The following is a 20,511-nucleotide window of genomic DNA, read 5'->3' on the forward strand; positions in this document are numbered from 1 at the left end:
CATGTTTTTGGGGGACAATACATCTTTAAAAGATTTCCCTGCCTGCCTTCACTATAATAGTTTTCCCAGAGTTTAAAGACCAGTCAATAAATGGCAAACTGCAGAAAACTAATTTGCAGAAGACATTTAAGTAAAGTTGACCAAGAATTGGCCAATCAAATTGATCTTTGCAGTAAAAGTAACAAGGACAAACATGCAAAGTTTAAATTTGGAAATTCTTATATTACTACTGGACATTTCCAATTATCAATTAAAAAAAATTATTTCCAATAAACATTTCTTTCATCAATTAAGAAATCAAACGGTATTAGTAGATGTTGCCTTAAATACTGAGGACATGCCCACTTGTTTTTCAACATAAAAACGCCAACATTTGTGGTTGTTTGTAGTTAATTTCACAAGCAATAGATCCCGTTACAGGAGGGAGATTTTATGCCTTAAGCTTTATTGTATCTCCCATCGTTATTTTTTTGCATATTTTAAGCTCTAATCAATGCATTAATTGCACTATAAAGCTCTGTCTACACTATCAAACTTTATGTGATGTGCCTATATATGGACATGTCATATCACTACCATATTTAACTACCATATTTGGGCACATCACACTTATTTTGTCAATCTAGTGTAGACAGAGCTTTAAGATGTATTACATGAAAGTAACAAATACTAAACTTGTCCATGTAAAAATTATTTCTCTAAAATACAAAACCTTTTCTGTTTCGTTTTTGTAGATGTATTTAGTCAACAAACAACACATACTGTACTGATTTAATGTTCTGTTTTATTCAATGTAACTTTATTTAATGGTATTTCATACTACTGTTACTTTATAAACAAATCCAACTTTCAATGAATAAAATGAACTCCATTCCCTGGACAATTTTCAGCAATCTAATAATCTTTTCTCTGATTAGAAAAAGTTATCATCATGTTTGTTTTTCACACAGACAATTTTTAATGTTTTCCCTCGGGTAAGTCTTAGGTCTATAGATACAACAATCCACCAAAAAACGAGTATGGTGAAAGATTTTCTTGATCTTCAACAACTACAATCTCTTTCAATGTATTCCTTTTGATTCCAAGATGACTTCTGTTATATGCTTAAATTTAGGTGGACATATCTTATGAATCTTTTCCCTATGGAAAGTTGATGTCTTGGAAAAGTGACTTTTTTCTACTAATAATGGTACAGATTTGCCGCTTAAATACAAATGATTTTTTACATCTATTTGAAATCGAGTGTCTAGACTGGTTTCATGTTCGGTTACCTTACTGTCCTCCAAATGTTTACATTTTCCTAAGAAACTTGCTAGTGAATATGCGGTCATGAAAGCATCAAAACCGGCCCTGTGTTTCCCAGGTGCCGGTTTCTTTTCTAAAGTTCCCACATAATTATCACTTTTCGTTTCATCAGTCTTAGGGATTGTGGCAATCGCCACTGAACTTTCATTTCCCTTTCTTTCTTTATTCATACTTTCTATGTCCTTTTGTCCCTCAGTACTTTTTATTTCCTTTTCTTTTACATCCATTGTACATTCATCACTTTTTCCCTTCTTTATTTCTTCTATTTCATCTGTTTCCATGAAATGTTTATCTTCAACATCATTTCCACTTCGTTTCCTTTTTCGATTCCTTTTACGCTTCTTTTTATGTTTTTGTAAATGTTCATTGTCTAGGATAATGTCTGGGTCATGTGAGTAGGGACAAGATATACCTCTGCAACACCATCCATGGCTCTGTAAATTATTTTGAAACCATGTTAGATAAATTGTTACGATGACGGGTTTAAGTCACCACACATGTAAATGTAGTATTAATCATTTTCAGTTTAAATGGAAATTGACGAGACAATATTACGTCCTCTATTGACCCACTGCAGCAACATTGCCGTCTGATCAGAACACAGGGAGTCAATTCCTACACTTTTCAAATAGTATACCACATTATTTATTGCATAGTGCATTTATGTACATGGGACCACCAGTTTTACATCCCATCTGAAGGACAAGGCTATGAGTATCTTGCCTAAGGATACAAGTAATGGCATATTGCACAGTCAGGTCTTGAATCTATAGCTCTCAGATGCTAGTCTGATATAACTTACCATTACACCATATCATTTTCACATAGTAGGTAGGTAATAGATATCAATGGCAAAACTAAATACAAGGTGGTATATGGGAGTCCAAATCTAACATCTTCACACTTAAAACAAAGCTGAAATTAGTATAATTTATAACATTGTACCATGGAGGTGCCTGTCCCTCAAATCTTGACTCTGAAACTGAAAACCATTGATAAAAGGTACCTATAAAAACTGTTTTGAAACTCTGATAAGACAGACTGACTTACCCCATACTGTTTACAAAACTCAACAGGATTGAGCTTCTCTTCCGTTGGTTCTTGTAAGTTAGCCGGTAGTTCACAATGTCTGTATTCAACAAACCCCACTCCTTGTGGATACGAACAAAATGATATTTGGATATGTTTTTGTCCGGAAGTGCTCAGGACGGCATTTTCTCTTTGACTGCAAAAACAATAAGTCAGTGTATATAAGGTAAAGGTGTATAAAAGAGTCTTTAATAAATATAGGCATAATATACAAGAATGTAGCCTCACTAAAACCAATACATTTGGGACACCACTATTCAGGGGACACCCTATTATTAAAGGGACACTTGCCTGTGAAATGAAAGAGGGGAAGTGTAGTATGTTTTAACACTACAGCCAACCCTGTTCAGAAGACACCCCTATTAAAGGGACACTTTCCCATGAAATAAAAGAGGAGCGGTATAGTATGTTTTAACACTACAGCCAACCCTGTTCAGAAGACACCTCTATTAAAGGGACACTTTCCAGTGAAACAGAGAAGGAGAAGTATAGTATGTTTAAATAACACTACAGCCATATATAAAAGGTTCTACTTTATTTTTTAAAATTTCATTTTTCCATTTCCATGTTCACCTCCTCATATTAGCAAGAACCTGTCCTCCATTATAAATATAAAATAAAAAACTGTACAGGTATTTGTTCATAAACACATATATTCTAACCTTTTCCGAAAGACATACTCCAAATAACTTGCATTCATATGTGACTTATACTCAGCAATGTATTTAGTATCATAGATCCCTCCTGGAAACATCTCGGATATATCTGCGATGAATGATGAGTAGCTACCTGGTAGAGGGCAGTATAAATTTTCGTATAAGAACACAAGATCAACAAGACCATTGTGGAACACGACAGGCTTTTTGCAAGCAATCATTTCAGTAATAAGTTCTCTTATGTTGTGCTTTTGCATTTTTGTTTCCTAAAAGATAAAAACATTATGAATATTAAGAACTTTAACGAGACATATAAATATAATAATACAGATTTAAATGAACTTTTGTTTAATGTATAATAACTTAATCATGCATGGTTCACCCCAGTTCAAACTTGTTTTATAATAATTAATAATTTAAACTTTGTTTAAAAGAGTCTAACCCTCAATCACTCACTATCAGTATATAATAGCAACTTTAAAATGTTTTTTTAGAAATTGTTAACCCACTCTTATGGAGTTATATTATTTTATAACATGGGTTCAAGGATGTAGCCAATCAGACTCGCTGAAATGAATCACGTGTGTGCTCTTTATTTTTTCACTATTATGCACTGGAGTGCAAAAAGTGAGCAGCAAAAAAACATAACAGCACCCTGCGTGTAAATCGTATTGCAGATTACCGATCGTGCTAGACCCATGTTATAAAACAAATAATGCACAAGTCTTGGGTATTCATTCACCGCATCTCCACTAACGCACTCTGACTTGTGCATTATTTGTATGACGTTACCTTGTCTGCACCTCTTGAATAATACATTCCTTTAGAATACTGTTTATTAAAATCAAATCCGTGGTTGACGAGAAATTGAAGCGCATCCGGTTCTACTACATACTCCTCGTTGCAGAGGGTTGTCAGGTTAAAGGTTTGTGCTTGAAACTGTAAACCGAGTCCGTCGGCGGCGATGCCGGTTATTTTAAAACAAGCGACACCAACAGCAAGAATTGATCTTGACTTTGCGACCTCACTTATGAACTTGTATCGATCCTCCATACATCTAATGAATGAATTGAAAGACCTTAGTTATGATACAAGAAGAAATGCAATGGATCTTGAATATAGACGTGAACGTTCTTGCCTTATTCAACTATTCAAAATGGTCCATAGTTACAACAATTTAAATCCAAATGATTACTTTATTACATTTAATAAGGAATATGAGGCCATAACTTCAAAATTCTGAAGCAACATACTAGGACAATGCACAGAAAAAGGTTTTCTCATATTTCATTGTCGAAAAATGGAACAATTTACGGTCAAGTCAATTAATGAGTTTAAAACGAGAAAGAGACTCCCACCAGAGAGAGCCCAACAATAAGAAGAATTGATAGTCACAAAAGCGAACACTTAAGAAGACTCTACAAATGAACAAATGAATGACAAAGAAGAAAATTGAAATCTACATTGCTGAGGTAAAGTGGTGCAATGAATAAGATAGGGAGTTATACCATACAGTATACTGTACATAACTAGTTATTGTTAAAATTGTGTAATGTCTTTCTTTCTTTGAGCAGTTTGAAATTGTCAAAAATAATCCTTGACCCTGTCCCTTATGTAATTTCAAATTGATTTTATACTCATTCAAACCATGGATAAAGTACAGTAGGCCTAAACTAAGGTCAATGCATATGTTACGCGCAATTTTAAATTACGCAATTTTAAATTGCGCAATTTCATAATTGCGTTGCACTGCGGCTGCGCAATTTGAACACAAATTAACACATGAAACGTAGTATAGTGCAATTTTTAATTGCGCAAATCGTTCAAATGGCGCATAACTATACAGCATTGATTTTGATTGATTCTTACTTAAGTAATTTTTAATAAATTAAACTTAATTAATAAATATAATTAATTATAATCATAATCTTGACTACTTCAATCACAAACTACTTACTTTTTGTTGTTTTATCCTCCTAGCTAGGTACGAACAAGGCCTAGGCTACCTATCACAAGTGCCTCTACAGGCGGCCTAGCCTAGTAGTAGAGTAGGCTAGAGATAGTGTTTAGTGTAGGCCTACACCTGCTAGAGTAGCCTCTAGTTAGGGCCAGGCTAGGCCTACCTAGAACTAGGCCTAGGTAGCTAAATCATAAAAGTAAACCTACCGCGTTACCAGATTTCGCCGGTTTCCAAGACCACTCAGTTCTAGGTCAATGCCTATGAAATCTGACGAACGTACAGCTAGTAAAAGTGACGGCCAAATGATAGAAATATTCTCACAATGCACATCAACTACCGGTACTTTTTCGAAAGTAGCCATCGTAATTTTGGCTGCACATGTGTTGTGTGATGTGTGCATCATGTCAACGAATCAAAAACGTAAACAAAACTTTTATAAAGAGCGCCATCTATAGTCTATGAAACTTTTTCTGACGAGCAGGGGCGCGCACGAAGTTTTTTTGGCCTCGGATTTTTCCTCGTAGCCTTGCTTTATATAAACGTCCTCTCACACATAGACTCCTGGTTTCTTGAGACCCCATTTCATTACTTTGTTGAATCATTGTACATAATATTATTTTATTTGTGATTTGATGAATAAAGTATTTGTATTGTAATTAATAAATAGCCTTGCTCCGATCGTGAATTAATGTTACTGTTATATTACTATTATATTAGCGCATTCGACAAACAATGCGCTGTGGATTTAGCACCAACATTATTCAATAGTATTTACTTGTATTTTAGATCGCCGTTCCGCAATTTACGGGTCGCGACCCAATGTTTGGGTCGTGAAAAAAAATTGATGGGTCGCGAAATTGTTTCCGATACTGAAACATTTTATCAATTATACAATGATCTATATGTGAAATGTTCTCAGTTCTGTAGAATCTACAACACTGATTACATTTTACATCTACAGTTTTTCCCTATGTTTACGTTCGGCGAGTCCGTAGCGTACACACAATTGGCAATCGACGACGGGGCAATGGACGCTTTTGACGCATAGTTAGTTGTTAATATACAAGTGGGGAATCCCCTTTTAGGAGTGTCATCATGATGTATGCATCATGACTATGTATTAATATGACGGTAGAAATTGCAAAGATAGCTTACCTATTTCCTAAATTAATTTAACTGTCTGAACATCTTTCAAAGTAAAATAAAAACAATATTTATTTCATTTTAAAAAGTCCGCAGAGTTTCGAACCCAAGCTAGTGATTAGAGTATTCGAACAGAGCATTTCACGTTACGTCACAAAGTACATGACTGAGCAGCTGACAATAGTCTATTTATACGTACTTCATATTACGTAATTCATCGTTACGTCATAAATATATTCATGACCGTCAAAGCTGGTATTCCCTGTTTATATCCAAGATGACCGGTTAGCTCAACACGGATGTCATGGGTTCGAACCCCATGCTGGTCGTGGTGGAAAAAGTTAAAGCTATATGCTACTGTGTTTGGGGTTCACAGAATAATACGTCCCCCGTTCCACCACACAGGCAAGTCAATGCATCTGGTGATGCCGTGGAAACGAAACAATGTCTCTGCCACAGCTTTGGGTCACTTGAAAACTTTTGGTTCAGTCAATGTTTTTTTCCTTTGGATTAGATCTCGTAAATTTTATGCTTAGCGCCGCCCTCAATTTTAAGAACACAAATACATGTCAGCAAATTAGGAACAAATGTAGAACATTGTAAAGATGATGCCGAGGGTGGGGGCGGGGTATGGTTTCTGTAAGATCAAATACGCAGTGTTGGATCGCGAAAATTCCCAAAATAGGATCATGGGGTCACGGTCAAAAAAGGTTGCGGAACGCTGTTTTAGATGATCGTCATTTTTATAATATGCGCATGTACGAGGTTGATGATATCATTTCCCGAAACTTATTTCCTGGAATTACACAAAATAGGCCCTGTTTTAGGAATTACGTCATAAACCATAACAGTATATACACGTATAATAATAATAATTGTGTGACTAAATAATTTTTTGTATGTAGGCCTCCTTACAATGGAGGCTGAACAATTTCAATTAATTCCTTGCTTACAAGAAATGGCATATCAAGTGTTGATTTGATGGAAGAAGATTAAAACATCATCATGAACTATGACATCGTTTTACCAAATGAGATAGCCAGTAATTATTATTATTACACTCATAACTCAATAATCAATATTTATCTTCATTTATTATGCTCAGTATTCATAAGAAGGCAATAAAAAATGGTTTAATAACGAAAGAATAAGGCAATTATTGATTTAGTTCAGTTCCTTCTATTAACTGTGCATATTAACAGAGTCATAAATATTTTATTATAACGAAGCACAACGTAGCAAAATACAACGTTATAGTTTATTCATTATTATAAAGCTCTGTCTACACTATCAAACTCGTTGGACAAAAAAGGTGTGAAGTGCCCAAATATGATGGTACACTGTAAAAATAGTGTTTAGATCTTAAACATGTATTTTGTACCTACTTTTTCCACACATTTAGCCTTAAACATGTTTAGATGTGAAACATGTTTAGGTTCTAAACACATTCTAAACATGTAGTCTGTATCCAACACATCAGTGACGTATTGATTGTTAAACATGTGGAGCAATATGAAGACAAGTTTAGGTTTTAAACGTGTTTAATTTGCCATGTGTGGAGCTTTTTTCCGCGCCACAGTAAAATCGTACGCACGCAACTAAACACATACCTAAACATTTTGACTGCTAAACATGTGGAGTAATTGAACATAATATTGACATTAGTCAAGTGGAGGAAAACAACATGTAGCTATAAACACGTTTAGCTTTTAAACACGCTAAACATGTAACTCGTGTCTAAAAGCTAAACGTATGGAAAAAGCGAGTACAAAATAGGTGTTTAAGATCTAAACACTATTTTTACAGTGTAGTGATATGCTTAAATACGGTAGTGATATGACATCATAATGTGCATATATGGGCTCATCGTAATGCTTTGTCACATAAAGCTTGATAGTGTAGACAGAGCTTTATAAAGTATCAAACTCATCAGTCAACTCGACAACAAATTTACTAGAGCGTGCACGTACACGAAGTCTTTCAGATTATCAGTATAACGGTCCATGGACGAACCTATAGGTACCTATGTACCCATAGGTACCTATAGGTCCATGGTATAACCGTTGTTGAACATAATACTAGCTTGCTAAACTGTGAGACCATGGACGTAAAAATTAATTCTAATTTATAGGTCCATGCTGAGACCAAATGTGAACATCATGTAGAAATACATCTTGAAAAAGCATTTAAATATATAAAATAGATGACTTTAAAATGCCTACCGTACAAAAATAAATGATTATCTTTATCACTATCATACAAACTGCCTGTGCAGAAGGAATGTGTTTTATATATAAGGCAACAAGCATATTGCATATCAATGTAGTAAGTAATAAATAGGAATATAATAAATATTATTTTAATAAATATTAGTTTAATAAAATGTTATTAAGCTACTTCAGATTTCAATAAATTATTTTCATTATCTTATTAATAACCTGTTTTTCCGACCTAACCTCTCACCCCCATACAAACGGACCAGTATTTATTGTTTAATTCAATAATTTATAACTATCTAAGTATCACTCAGGTGTGAATTTTAGGGCGTGACCATTCAAAATCTCTTTAATGATGGCCCATATTATATTAATGCTGAAGGTGTAAGTAAGCATAAAGTATTATGTAATTATACTGTATCATTATAAAAGTCTTATGCAACATAATATTGTGTGCAACCTTTCGCATCTACCCTGTTGTTTTCCAATTTCCAAGTTTCGCTACGCACTAAACTGTATGACATCCAAAAACAAGGCTTTCAATACATCATTCATCTTCAAGCTTGGACACATAGTTGGGTGAGCGGCGTCTGACCCAAAAGGACGCACGCGTCTCTCGTGACGGCGGCGTAAAGATGTGTACCTCGTACGTGTTGAATTCACGCACTGAAACAGCTGTGGCACAAACGTTTCTCGTTTTGTAAACGGACGCACAGAGGCGACGCGCCGCTTCTGTCGTGTTGAACGGACGCATGGCGTTGAACGAACGCATACAGGTGTTCCTCGTGAAAGACGTACAGAGCAGACGTTATCGTGTCCATTTAAACGGACGTATGATACGTTCCTCGTGTTTAACGGACGAACATAATGTTCCATGTGTTTACCGGGCGTACAGCAGACATTCTCGTGTGTTCAACGGCGGACGCACTGCAGCATGATCGCACATGACGAGTATAGGCCTACATTCCTCGTACTGAACGAACGGGGATGAGGCGTCCAGCAGACGTTACCTGGGTTGTCCTCTTTAACATTATAATTAAATTTAGGCCTAACTCTTATATTTTACTAATATTTGCTGAAGTGACTGTTTGATCTCAAGTGCCGTTGAGTTCGGTTGTTTTATTCCACGTAATGCTCTCCTTGTTTCATCTGCTATAGAAGCTGATGTGCCACTTTGCAAAATTAAACTAAATATTTTACTATTAAAAAAATGTAAGTTGAATTTAGCATTGATTCCTTTGCATATTCCATTAACGCATTTGATACCTGTAAAATAAAAACAGATAGACATTGTACTATTTTGATAGCGGTATAGTTTATTATTCAGGATTAATTTATAATGGTACGTAATATAGTAGTATAACGTCGTGAGGTGGTTTCCCGATTAATCGTACGATCAAAACGGTACTGGGTATAATCAACTAGCGTTCGTGTTCCCACCTAATCATCCATTCATAGAAGTAGGCTACTGATGAAGATATCAATCTGTGGCGACAATAGAATATAATAGTATGATAAACTACAGTGTTGACATGATTCAGTGATGATACTATACGGGTGGATCGTGGTACATGCATTTTGTAAAACCCAATGTTATAAATAGTACAAATGAATAAACGTCGTTTTTTGTACTTGTAAGTCAGAATACTGATGGCATATAGAGGAGAACCAGACACCTTGTTGGTTAAATCAATTTTACGTTCAATTTATATTTTTCTCTCACGTTCGTTTTTTGTTGGTATCTTACCGTAATTTATCTTATCTATGTAACACTCCTTCTCTGTTTGGCATTTTTGCTCGTCGTTTGTGACGTCATCCATATCCCCTAGTTTTACCCTATTGTTAACAACAAGGAACTGAGTGTGCTTCATGTCTGTCATCATAAGTGAGCCAAGGGGAGAATGTGCAAAATAGTCGAGCAAATCCAGCAACTCGATCGTCGTCTGAAAAAATCATGCAAACATTTAACAGATAAATTTAAACGTGAATTGCTTTCTTTCAAAAAGACATATTGTTGACATACATTTTATTCACAATTACATTTACAATGTTAACAGTATACCAAAAGAAGCGAGTGCTTGTCAGTTTGGTAACCATTTAAATGCATTTAAATGTACGATACTATGCCAGACGACATTCAACACAAATTATGTACAAAAAAAACCGACAAACATGGATCGTCCACGACCGGTCAGCACATCCGGTGGGGAACTCCTCTGTGGGAAGGGGGGGGGGAGAATTCCCCTTTACTTTAATAGTGACGCACATAAGCGCGACCAACAATCAAAGTGTATATAGGTATTTATTTATAAAAAAACACATAAATAGTACAAACAGAAGGCAGCCAACGGCTGAAAAATTCTGTAAATAACGTACAAAGTAACCACCACAGGTGAGGTATAAAAGGCCATAAGACAGGATGAATCCTGTTTTCTGATAGAACAGTGATTCATTTACTATTGGTATAATCCATGCCTAAAGACATGAAATTAAAAAAATTAAATATAATATAAATAATATTTTGTTTGAAGGTTTTCATGGTGAAATCAAATGTTGATATAAAGTTTGCGGTACATTTATATTAACAGACAAATAGAAAAATATTAAACCGAGGTAATTTACACGATAACACAAACTAGGATAATAGGCCTTATTTTTTTACTGACGATACTACTATTAAATGCATAGAATCTTGTAAGCCCAGGGCTAATACTTATATTCTAATAGAAGTTTTAATATCATTAATCGATATTGTGTATTCCTTTTTGAAAGGACACAACAGGTAGGACATAATAATGGATGATATCTCTTTTATGGGAAATACGAGTATATTAATTAGATGATATGAGGTTTTAGTGCATATAATAATATATCAATAATCGGCTAGTTTGTACAGAGATGTAGTCGTGTGTTGGTTACAATGATACGGTTGTTATGGATATAGCAAAATTAATCATGGACTCCGCTGTAGTATTGGATGAGCGTCTTATACCATCCACAAATATAACTGAGTCGTGTAGGAATCAGATAATGGACACGCCTGCCGATTGTCCAAAGGACGAAATGCAGTCTTAGAAGTAGGCCTACGGTAGAAAGGGTCTATATATAAATATGAAAATCAAACAGAAGTGCTGAAGAGATATAGCTGCAAACATTGTCTGTATAAACTTATATACCACGATCTAATTCGTTATCTACAAAATGACACATCTTCAATCATAATTTGTCATTAAAATGCATAATTTCCAATTCAAATATTCATTACCGTCATCCTCTGCTCCCATGACGTTCGTCTATACTTGCCGGGAGTGAACTGTGATCCTAGCTCTGCAACTGATATCACCCCATGGTCATCTACATGGCCAGACGTCTTCTCATTTCGGACACAATACCCAATGCGCTGAAAATAAGTGTAAGGATATTATACATAGCAAAATAAAGGATCATATCCAAATTATTTTACTGCAGTTACTGCATTAACTCATTTTACTAATTCTTAATCCGCTTTTTAAATACTTTTAGTTAGTTACTGCAGTAAGTGGAAATGTAATATAAATTAATATTGAGTTACTGCAGTAAGTGGAGTATGTTGGCATGATCCCTAAAACTTAGACCATGCATTCATTCGTCTTGTTGATTTAGCACCCTATTCTTGATTTAGAAACTCGTTCGTGCCATAGGCCTATAATGATAATGAATGGATGAACAAAATCGGTTGAAAGTACGGTAGGCTACGCTAAGTCTACTTTTTCAAAGGGCGTTGTTTCGAAGCCTTTATTCAAATACAATGTACGCGGTGAAGCAGAAATGCGTATGATTTTTATCTAGAGTAATAAAGGAAATAAATTGATTTTTATAGGACTAGATCATTGACCTGGTTAAATAAAAAAATAAAAACCGCAATGTTATCTTACCTTTAAAATGTTAGGGTGGTGTAACTGTTGCATGAATAACATCTCTTTAAGAAGTTTATAATTTGCTAAAAGATAACAATCTTGTTCTTTCCAATACTTTTTCCGTTGGAGACATTTTCTTACGTCCTGCACTTTTGAGGTTACCATCTTAACGGCTACTTCTTCACCGTCATATACCCCAAGAAATACCTCTTTGGTGACACCGTGACCCAAAGATTTAAGTATTTTAATATTAGAAATGTTGCTACAGGAGAACACCTCCTCCTCATGTTGCGATGTAGTGCAGTTTTCAATCTTGATTGTTGGTGACAAACTTTTTCTTACGATAGTACTGTCTGAACTAGAATTTGTGCCATTGTTATAAATGGTAGTAAAATTCGTTCCTGTGTCTCTTACGACATTTCTCTTCACCTGCAGGTACGGATCGTCGTAATAAACATCCGCTGTTAATTGTACCATACTATAATATATATACAAAGTGGCAATTCCACAGAATGTCAGAAATCCTCGGTATTTCAGCCGAAAATGCATTATCCATTAAAAAGCTTATTCTTGTACAACAAGCCCCTGTAATCTGAAGAAACAATTTCAATGGAGTATTATTAACTATCAGGGAAAAGTGAAATTACAACTGTAACTAACGGATAACTAGGGCAATTAAACAATTCAAAAGCATTCACGAAATACAGTCAACTCACAATCTCCCAATCTACTATATTATAATAGGCAATGAAACGCGAGACTGTTCCAAAATGCATTCGGATTGGAAATATATTTACGTAGGCCTAGCTATTTTTCAGTTTGAACGCAGAACAAGATAAAACGGCGCCGATAGAACCCAATTTACCCCCGATGAGTATTTACCTGTACTGGGGAAGAATGCTCACGTATTATTGGAATGTATCAATAGAAATGTTTTTCTGCACCTGGCCTTTTACAATTCATTACAGAAATAGAAAGATACCTAATTTAAATATTGTATGTCAATGTCATAGGCCTACAATAACGTGATTAGGTTTCTGTTTTGCAATGACATGATTATTAATACGTTAACAAAGCAATTGTTTGGTGCAGTATTGTTCCATCAAGCTTGGTGGTTATGATGCTTGGCTACCACTCCAAGGGTCCTGGGTTCAAGTCCCATCACATGTCAGGATTTTTTCTAAGGACAAAATTACAACTCCACTCCCAAAGACTTGTAATAAGACTTTGTTTATGTAGAGCATCTTGTGTATAATGTTTGTCTTGTGAACCTCTGAGGGTCCCTAATGATCAGCAATTGCTGGATGGATCGCCCTCATTAAATATGGTTTAAAAAAAAAAAGTAGGCCTCAAGGATGGTCAATTATTGGTTCAGTGACGTTGGAACCCTACTGGACCTTAATCTATGTCTACACTATCAGTATCAAACTTCATGTGACAAAAAATGCTATGTTCCCAAATATGATAGTGATATGCTAAAATATAGTAGTGGTATGACATCATCATGTCCATATATGGGCACATCCCAAAGTTTGATAATGTAGACAGAGCTTTAGTCTCTGGGATAAACTATTTGTGCATGTTTTTGTAGGTTGTATCAGGAAGTTCCCTGTAGGCTACGTAGCCACTCGAGTCTGAAAAAGTGTTTACAGTGTAGTACTGAGACTCTTTTTCACAAATTAAATTTTGATGAAATAGACCGAAACGTCGAATCTCAATCAATGTCCCGTGCCTCAATTTGGACTTAGCCTCGTTTTATTTCATCTTAAATTATTCAGTGTGTATCAACTGGTATTAGAAATGTACAACCAATCATCATCACTTGTTTGTTTCCGGGGTCATCAAAATCTCTGATACCCGTGGCCAAAACAAGTGTGGGGGTGGGGGTCACAGGCTCTCGTCATCACGACGACAACGTAGTCATTGTTATTATTATAAATTATTAAGGTCTCACCTTTCATGATTTTTGCTTTGTTAGTTGACGTGTGCGTCACAGCGGCAATATAGGTGTGTAGGTATTCATGAAAAAGATTAAGATTAATACTACCACATAATTAAGTTTCTTAGCGGTATATAATCCCAATATGAAATATTCATAATTAGTATAAACAAATGAAAATGTATAAGCGTAAGTGAATGAAACGTATTACTAAAAAAACGCCCGGACAGGGCTGGGAAAAAGAAGCATTTAACTTTATGTTTTATTTAGGCTAACGTCTAAAAACTATCAACTAAGTTGCATCAATGAGAGGCCTACGTAAACCGTACAAAGCACAGGAGTCTCCCGGTGTGAAGGGTTGTGGAGCCGTGAAATGTGCAAAAAGTCACATTTGTGCAAACAACCACATTTGTGCAAACATTTTACCTTCAAATGTGCAAACAACCACATTTGTGCAAACATTTTACCTTCAAATGTGCAAAGCTGTTAAAATTCATTAACCGCAAATGTGCAAACATCTTGCCGTTAAATGTAAAAACGGTCAGTTTTGACGTTAAATGTGCAAAAGGTATTCTACAAATGTGCAAATCATTTATTCAGTCAAATTCCTATTACATTTTATATTTTTGGTTCGTAGGTCTTTCAGAGTAGAAATAACAATAGGAAAAAGAGTATAATAAATTTAAAATGCTCAATATCATAATAACTAATTATACTGTTGTATTGTATTATGATCAAAGGCTTTAACCCGTCTAAGTCAAATTCAAGTCGACCCTAAGTCAACTCGCCCACAAGTCAACTCGCCCTGAAGTCAACTCGGCCTCACGTCAACTAGGCCACCTTAAAGTATGAAACGCAAAATGTGCAAATGAATGGGACAAAATAAGTCTAATGAACAGAAGAAAATAATAAAAACGAAGTACGCATGTTATAGGGATGAATATTAGAATGAATGTGAATGTAGTTGACCGATTAGTTTTTGGCCGAGTTGACGTGAGGCCGAGTTGACTTGAGGCCGAATTGACTTCAGGGCGAGTTGACTTGGGGCCGACTTGAATTTAGCCGAGGCGATTTAGAGCATTTGATTATAATAAAATACAACAGTATAATTAGTTATGATATTTAACATTTTAAATTTATTATACTCTTTTTCCTATTGTTATTTCTACTCTGAAAGACCTACGAACTAAAAATATAAAATGGAATAGGAGTTTGGTTGAAGAAATGCTTTGCACATTTGTAGAATACCTTTGCACATTTAACGTCAAAACTGATCGTTTTTACATTTAACGGCGTGATGTTTGCACATTTGCGGGTTATGAATTTTAACAGATTTGCACATTTAAAGGTAAAATGTTTGCACAAATGTGGTTGTTTGCACATTTGAAGGTAAAATGTTTACACAAATGTGGTTGTTTGCACAAATGTGACTTTTTGCACATTTCACGGCTCCACAAGGGTTCACAAATAGTCTCCGAAGAGGATTCATTCAATCTTGACTTTAGGCCTAATACAAATAAAAAGCTTACTTTTTAATAGACGCGTCTGTTGACTTGAGTTGTAAGTGGACGTGAGTTGTCAGTAATGACCGATTTAGCTCTAATACGTTAGATGAACTGTGCTTAGGCCTAACTAAACCGTTATTCATTTCAATGCCAACTAAATAAAAGAAAACTTCTGTATCCGCGTTTGCGTGAAATTTATTCGGTTTTGTTGGTCCACTATAAAATGCATTTTCTATTACAATTAAACACAATACGATCAACGAAACATGACTGAACAACTTGGTGGTGTTGACATCGGTCAAAGTGACGAGTGTGAGGACGTTATGTCTAATGGTGATGCTCATCTGGGGTGGGGGGAGTGGGAGTGGCTTTACAAATATTGCTTGAGGAGGTGTGAATCTAGGGGTGTCATTTACCAAAATTCGCTTCGGCACAGCCCCCAGGGTCCGTCTCTGGTGATGGAAGAGATTAAGACCAGTAACTCTTCCCCATGGTGGAATTAGGATTAATCAATCGATACTAGCCTAGCTTCACCGTTTTGAGAATATGGCCCGGACTCTATTCAGCCAAAGTGTCTATTATGACGCAATCAGTCATCTTCTCTGGATCCGCCCCAATCATAATTAGGATTAAGATGGTGGGAACGGGTGACGATTTATTTATCAATTTATTAAACTTTGTTTTACAGGGTAGCTCTGCATCACAGTAGAGTTGAACAATACAAAAATATAGGCCTACAGACGACATTCAAACATAAAGATACAAAAGAGGGTGCCTCGGGTGACAATATTCACATCATACAGAAGGAAGATATCTCTCTGCAAAATGATAGTGTGGTGTTCAATATTATTCTAATCTATATAACAAAGAACTAAAAACTATTATACAGTATAGTTATTATATATAAAAATCCTCAACTAGACTCACCTTCAAATATAGGCCTACCGGTAATTCATATAATAGGCCATCTTCATTTAATTTAATGGACACACAAGATGATTAACGACTGAGCGGTATTATATATAATATCGAACGAAATCCAAATTCAATCTGACGAGCTCTCTCAGCGGATTGTTATTTGTGGCATTCCTTTTTTATGAAAATTATAAACTGAATTAAGCTTAATTAAAGATTTCTGAATCTTGTTTGTGATTGGTCGACTAATCACGTAGCGATTTAACAATTAATGTGATATTTATTCAGATTATTCCTAACAATAAACGTATCATAAATTATTAAAATTCTAGGTAAAACATTCATTTTGGATAAATAATTATGTTTTTTGTGTGTTTTGCTATTTCATGCCACGAATGGTCGATATACCTAATAATACACCCATGATACCTTCAGTCTGGCGACGATTTAGTCCGGAGGTACGCGATGCTTTTTTTCCCCGTCATCAAGAATGTTGTCATTTTATAAAATTAAATTGTACATACCCTCTAAATAATCTATCTTTAAAGATAATAAATAAATAACACGTTAAGGAGGGTGTGGTTGTACTGTATAGCCTATTATTCGATTAGGATCGTTTATAATGACGTTATGGATGATCATTGTAATGGCGGATTTAGCAGTCATAAGCGTGGTTCCCACTAGAACGCAACGTAACGCAGAGACGTATCGACGCAAAGTGCTGTATTGCGTAATCACAAGTGGGAACCGACGACGCAACAATGCTGCAAATATCGTAGATTTGATTTCACGCAGGCGGGGGTAAACACAATTATTGGAAGGGAATTTTCTTACGTTGCGTAGGTTGCGTTACGTTGCTAGTGGGAACCAGGCTTTATTAATTACATAGTGTGATGAATGCTAATTTAAGGATTTTTCTATAGTTATATTCACGTACTTAAATGAACAGTTGATACATTCTAAGTGTTTCGCTGTATTTTAATATTATTTTAAAGTTTGCAATGAATGGTCGGATGTTTTGATAATGATATAGCGGCGTTAAGCTTGGTTCCCACTAGCGACGCAACGTAACGCAACCTAAAGCGTGGTTCCCACTTGCGACGCAACAAAGGGACGTAACGCAACGCAAGTGAATTGACCAATCACAAGCGATGGCTTATTCGCTTGTGATTGCTAACTGTCTATAACTTCGCTTGTCATTGGTTAAAACGCTTGCGTTGCGTTTACGTCCTTGCGTTACGTTCTAGTGGGAACCAAGCTTACGCAACGTAAGAAAATGCCCTTCCAATAATTGTGTTTGCCCCCGCCTGCGTGAAATCAAACCTGCCATTTTTGCAGCACTGTTGCGTCGTCGGTTCCCACTTGTGATTACGCAATACACCACTTTGCGTCAATACGGCGCTGCGTTGCGTTCCAGTGGGAACCACGCTTTAGGCGGCGGGAAGAGGTGCGGTTTAGATCGGTCACCCGCCCATTTGTAGTTATGCTAGCATGAGAATAATAAATAATTCATTATTTCTTCCTTGCAATAAATAATTCATGTTTTCTCCTCGTCTAAACGCATTCCTACATTTGAAAAGAAAATGACACACCTACATGGTCCAGTACACACAACTCAGTTCTTACGTCATCACAACTAACATGTTGAGATGCCAAATATTAAATTGAAATTGAAACATTTTAGGCCCACTTTATTTTAAACTGAAAAATGTTTTTGGTAAAAATGCAAACATTTAATATTGTGAACAACTCATTTTTTCATATTATTTCCCATTCGTCAAAATTGTTCATACATTTCTACTAAGTAACACACTACCTTTATAAGCTCTATCGATACGTCTACACCATATTGTTTTTTTTAAATTTAAGCCATACGGTTTCTTTCAGTAAATTTTACAATCAAAACGATCATTGTACTCGATAATATAGACCTATTAGGCCTCAATTGTTCTCTTAATACATAGGAAAATAAAGAAAACAACGACTGACCTAGAAGTTCTAAAGATCTAGAAATGAAGACGTCAATGCACTAAAACCACCGTCACGATATCCACAACCAACAGGTAGTTTCTTTCAGTAAATTTTACAATCAAAACGATCATTGTATTCGATAATATAGGCCTATAGGCCTCAATTGTTCTCTTAATACATAGGAAAATAGAGACAATAACCGACTGACCTAGAAGTTGATCTAGAAATGAAGAATAATTTGATACGTACACTGTGTATTCTTCGTCTGAAAAACCTACCGTCACGATATACACAACCACAACGGGCCTGAATATTAAGTAATGATAGAATTTTAGGTGATCGCTGAACTGGAAAACTTTCCTTTCACTTACCAAATAAAGAATTGAACAGTCGGTAATATCATGTCTAACTTGTCTTCATGATGAATAATATAACACTGTTCCATTTAAAATTAATTAGGCTTAGCCTTCGAACTCACAACTGATATGGCTAGCCTAAACCACAAAGTGAAAACATATTATGCAATTACTAATTATTACGCGGGGTTTTTTTTAGAAACAGATCCGGGTACAGTTCATGCATAGATGTTTATCTAACACGGATACTATACTAGTGTATAAGAGTGTTCGATTACCATTATTCATAATGTTGTGTTTTACAACTTTACAACCTCAATCATAATGGTAAATCAATACAGTAACCCAATACAAATGTTTTCATTGATAACTGAACTTTTAGGACGCGGTGATGGAGCCATACATTTCACATAGAGTCCGAGAGGATAGGCCTATGGTTGTCGAGAAGCAGTGCAGTATAAAAATCAATGGCTATACGTAAAAATAAGTTTTTTTTTATTACAACTTACTTTTAGGACGGAGATGAATCCATAAATGTCTATTGTTACCGTTTCAGTTAATGGCAAATCGTCGGAGCATATTCGGATTATAAGGAGACCATGGACCTATAAATTATAAATTAAAATAAATAAATGAGGAGACCAACAACTTCTCGATTTAACGTGGCCTTTTGTAAATAATAGCACTAACTGCATAATAATATTAAGCCTGTATCCGGTACTTATAATTAATATTTAGCCCAATTGAGTATAGCATTATGTATACAGGTTATAAGAAATTCTGATAAAATATTCAAGAATGGCGGGGGAAGGAGCTATTGAAGAATCGTTTGCTGGTATCATTTTATGCTCTACTCATTACTATAATTTGGATACAGAGTGAACATTCGTAACATTCCAGAAGAACTAGTTAATTTATCTATGAATTTTAACAATATTATATTAAAAATCATTAGTCTGTTACTTCTTCATATTTTAATGAATTGAGACCGAACCGGACTCTCCGCACTTTTTCAATCTATTATTTTATTTCGGAATCTCTGGTCCATGGAGAAAGTAACATATAAAAGTAAACTCTAATGAATAAATACGCACCTATGCACTTATTATATTACCAGACAATCAGAAATAGCTATGCTTAATCGATTCGAGTCACTGAATTTTTCTTCTTCCTTCAATTCTATTTTTTTAAACCTCCGCCCATTTTACATAGTATGTATTTTATTGGGACATACCAGTTTATTTATTTCTCATAAGCTGCAATAGATAGAGGCCTATAGGTTTTTCTTGGCTGTTTTAAAAAAGATTTGTTATCCTATTAATGATGACGATTATAACTGCAGTATGACTTCAAAACCATCCAATGAGCACATTTTCTAAGTTCGGAACATGAAGTCGTCAGGTCCTATCACGACTTGTGACTGAACCCATGGAACACGTAGCATTAATTACACATTACAGTACTGTAGCAAGATACCATGTTCATTAGTTTTCTACCAGGGCCTATATTTTTCTGAAAAACCCCTTACACCGTTCCACGCAAATAATAGTTTTAGCTGTG

At 35.4% G+C, this 20,511-nt stretch overlaps 2 protein-coding genes across 5 annotated transcripts; both read right to left on the minus strand.

Annotated features, from left to right (window-relative positions):
* Positions 1–766: 766 nt before the first annotated feature.
* Positions 767–5,416, minus strand: LOC144844405 (target of EGR1 protein 1-like). Its single transcript, XM_078701300.1, has 5 exons — positions 5,217–5,416; positions 3,843–4,107; positions 3,057–3,316; positions 2,356–2,530; positions 767–1,739 (listed from the first exon to the last, which is right to left on the minus strand). The coding sequence occupies exons 1-5, from the start codon at positions 5,411–5,413 to the stop codon at positions 1,062–1,064; spliced, it is 1,575 nt and encodes a 524-aa protein (XP_078557426.1). The 5' UTR covers positions 5,414–5,416; the 3' UTR covers positions 767–1,061.
* Positions 5,417–7,725: 2,309 nt separating this feature from the next.
* LOC144844658 (extracellular tyrosine-protein kinase PKDCC-like) lies at positions 7,726–18,864 on the minus strand. Of its 4 annotated transcripts, none has more exons than XM_078701674.1 (5): positions 18,845–18,864; positions 12,284–12,857; positions 11,635–11,769; positions 10,117–10,312; positions 7,726–9,635 (listed from the first exon to the last, which is right to left on the minus strand). In XM_078701674.1, the coding sequence occupies exons 2-5, from the start codon at positions 12,812–12,814 to the stop codon at positions 9,418–9,420; spliced, it is 1,080 nt and encodes a 359-aa protein (XP_078557800.1). In that variant the 5' UTR covers positions 12,815–12,857; positions 18,845–18,864; the 3' UTR covers positions 7,726–9,417. The 4 variants fall into 4 exon arrangements, with proteins under 4 accessions (XP_078557800.1, XP_078557798.1, XP_078557799.1 ...); XM_078701672.1 differs by lacking the exon at positions 18,845–18,864 and adding an exon at positions 18,614–18,728; XM_078701673.1 differs by lacking the exon at positions 18,845–18,864 and adding an exon at positions 16,637–16,721.
* Between the last annotated feature and the right edge of the window lie 1,647 nt (positions 18,865–20,511).

This window comes from Antedon bifida, chromosome 6 (assembly GCF_963402885.1).
Source record: "Antedon bifida chromosome 6, ecAntBifi1.1, whole genome shotgun sequence".
Classification (NCBI taxonomy): domain Eukaryota; kingdom Metazoa; phylum Echinodermata; class Crinoidea; order Comatulida; family Antedonidae; genus Antedon; species Antedon bifida.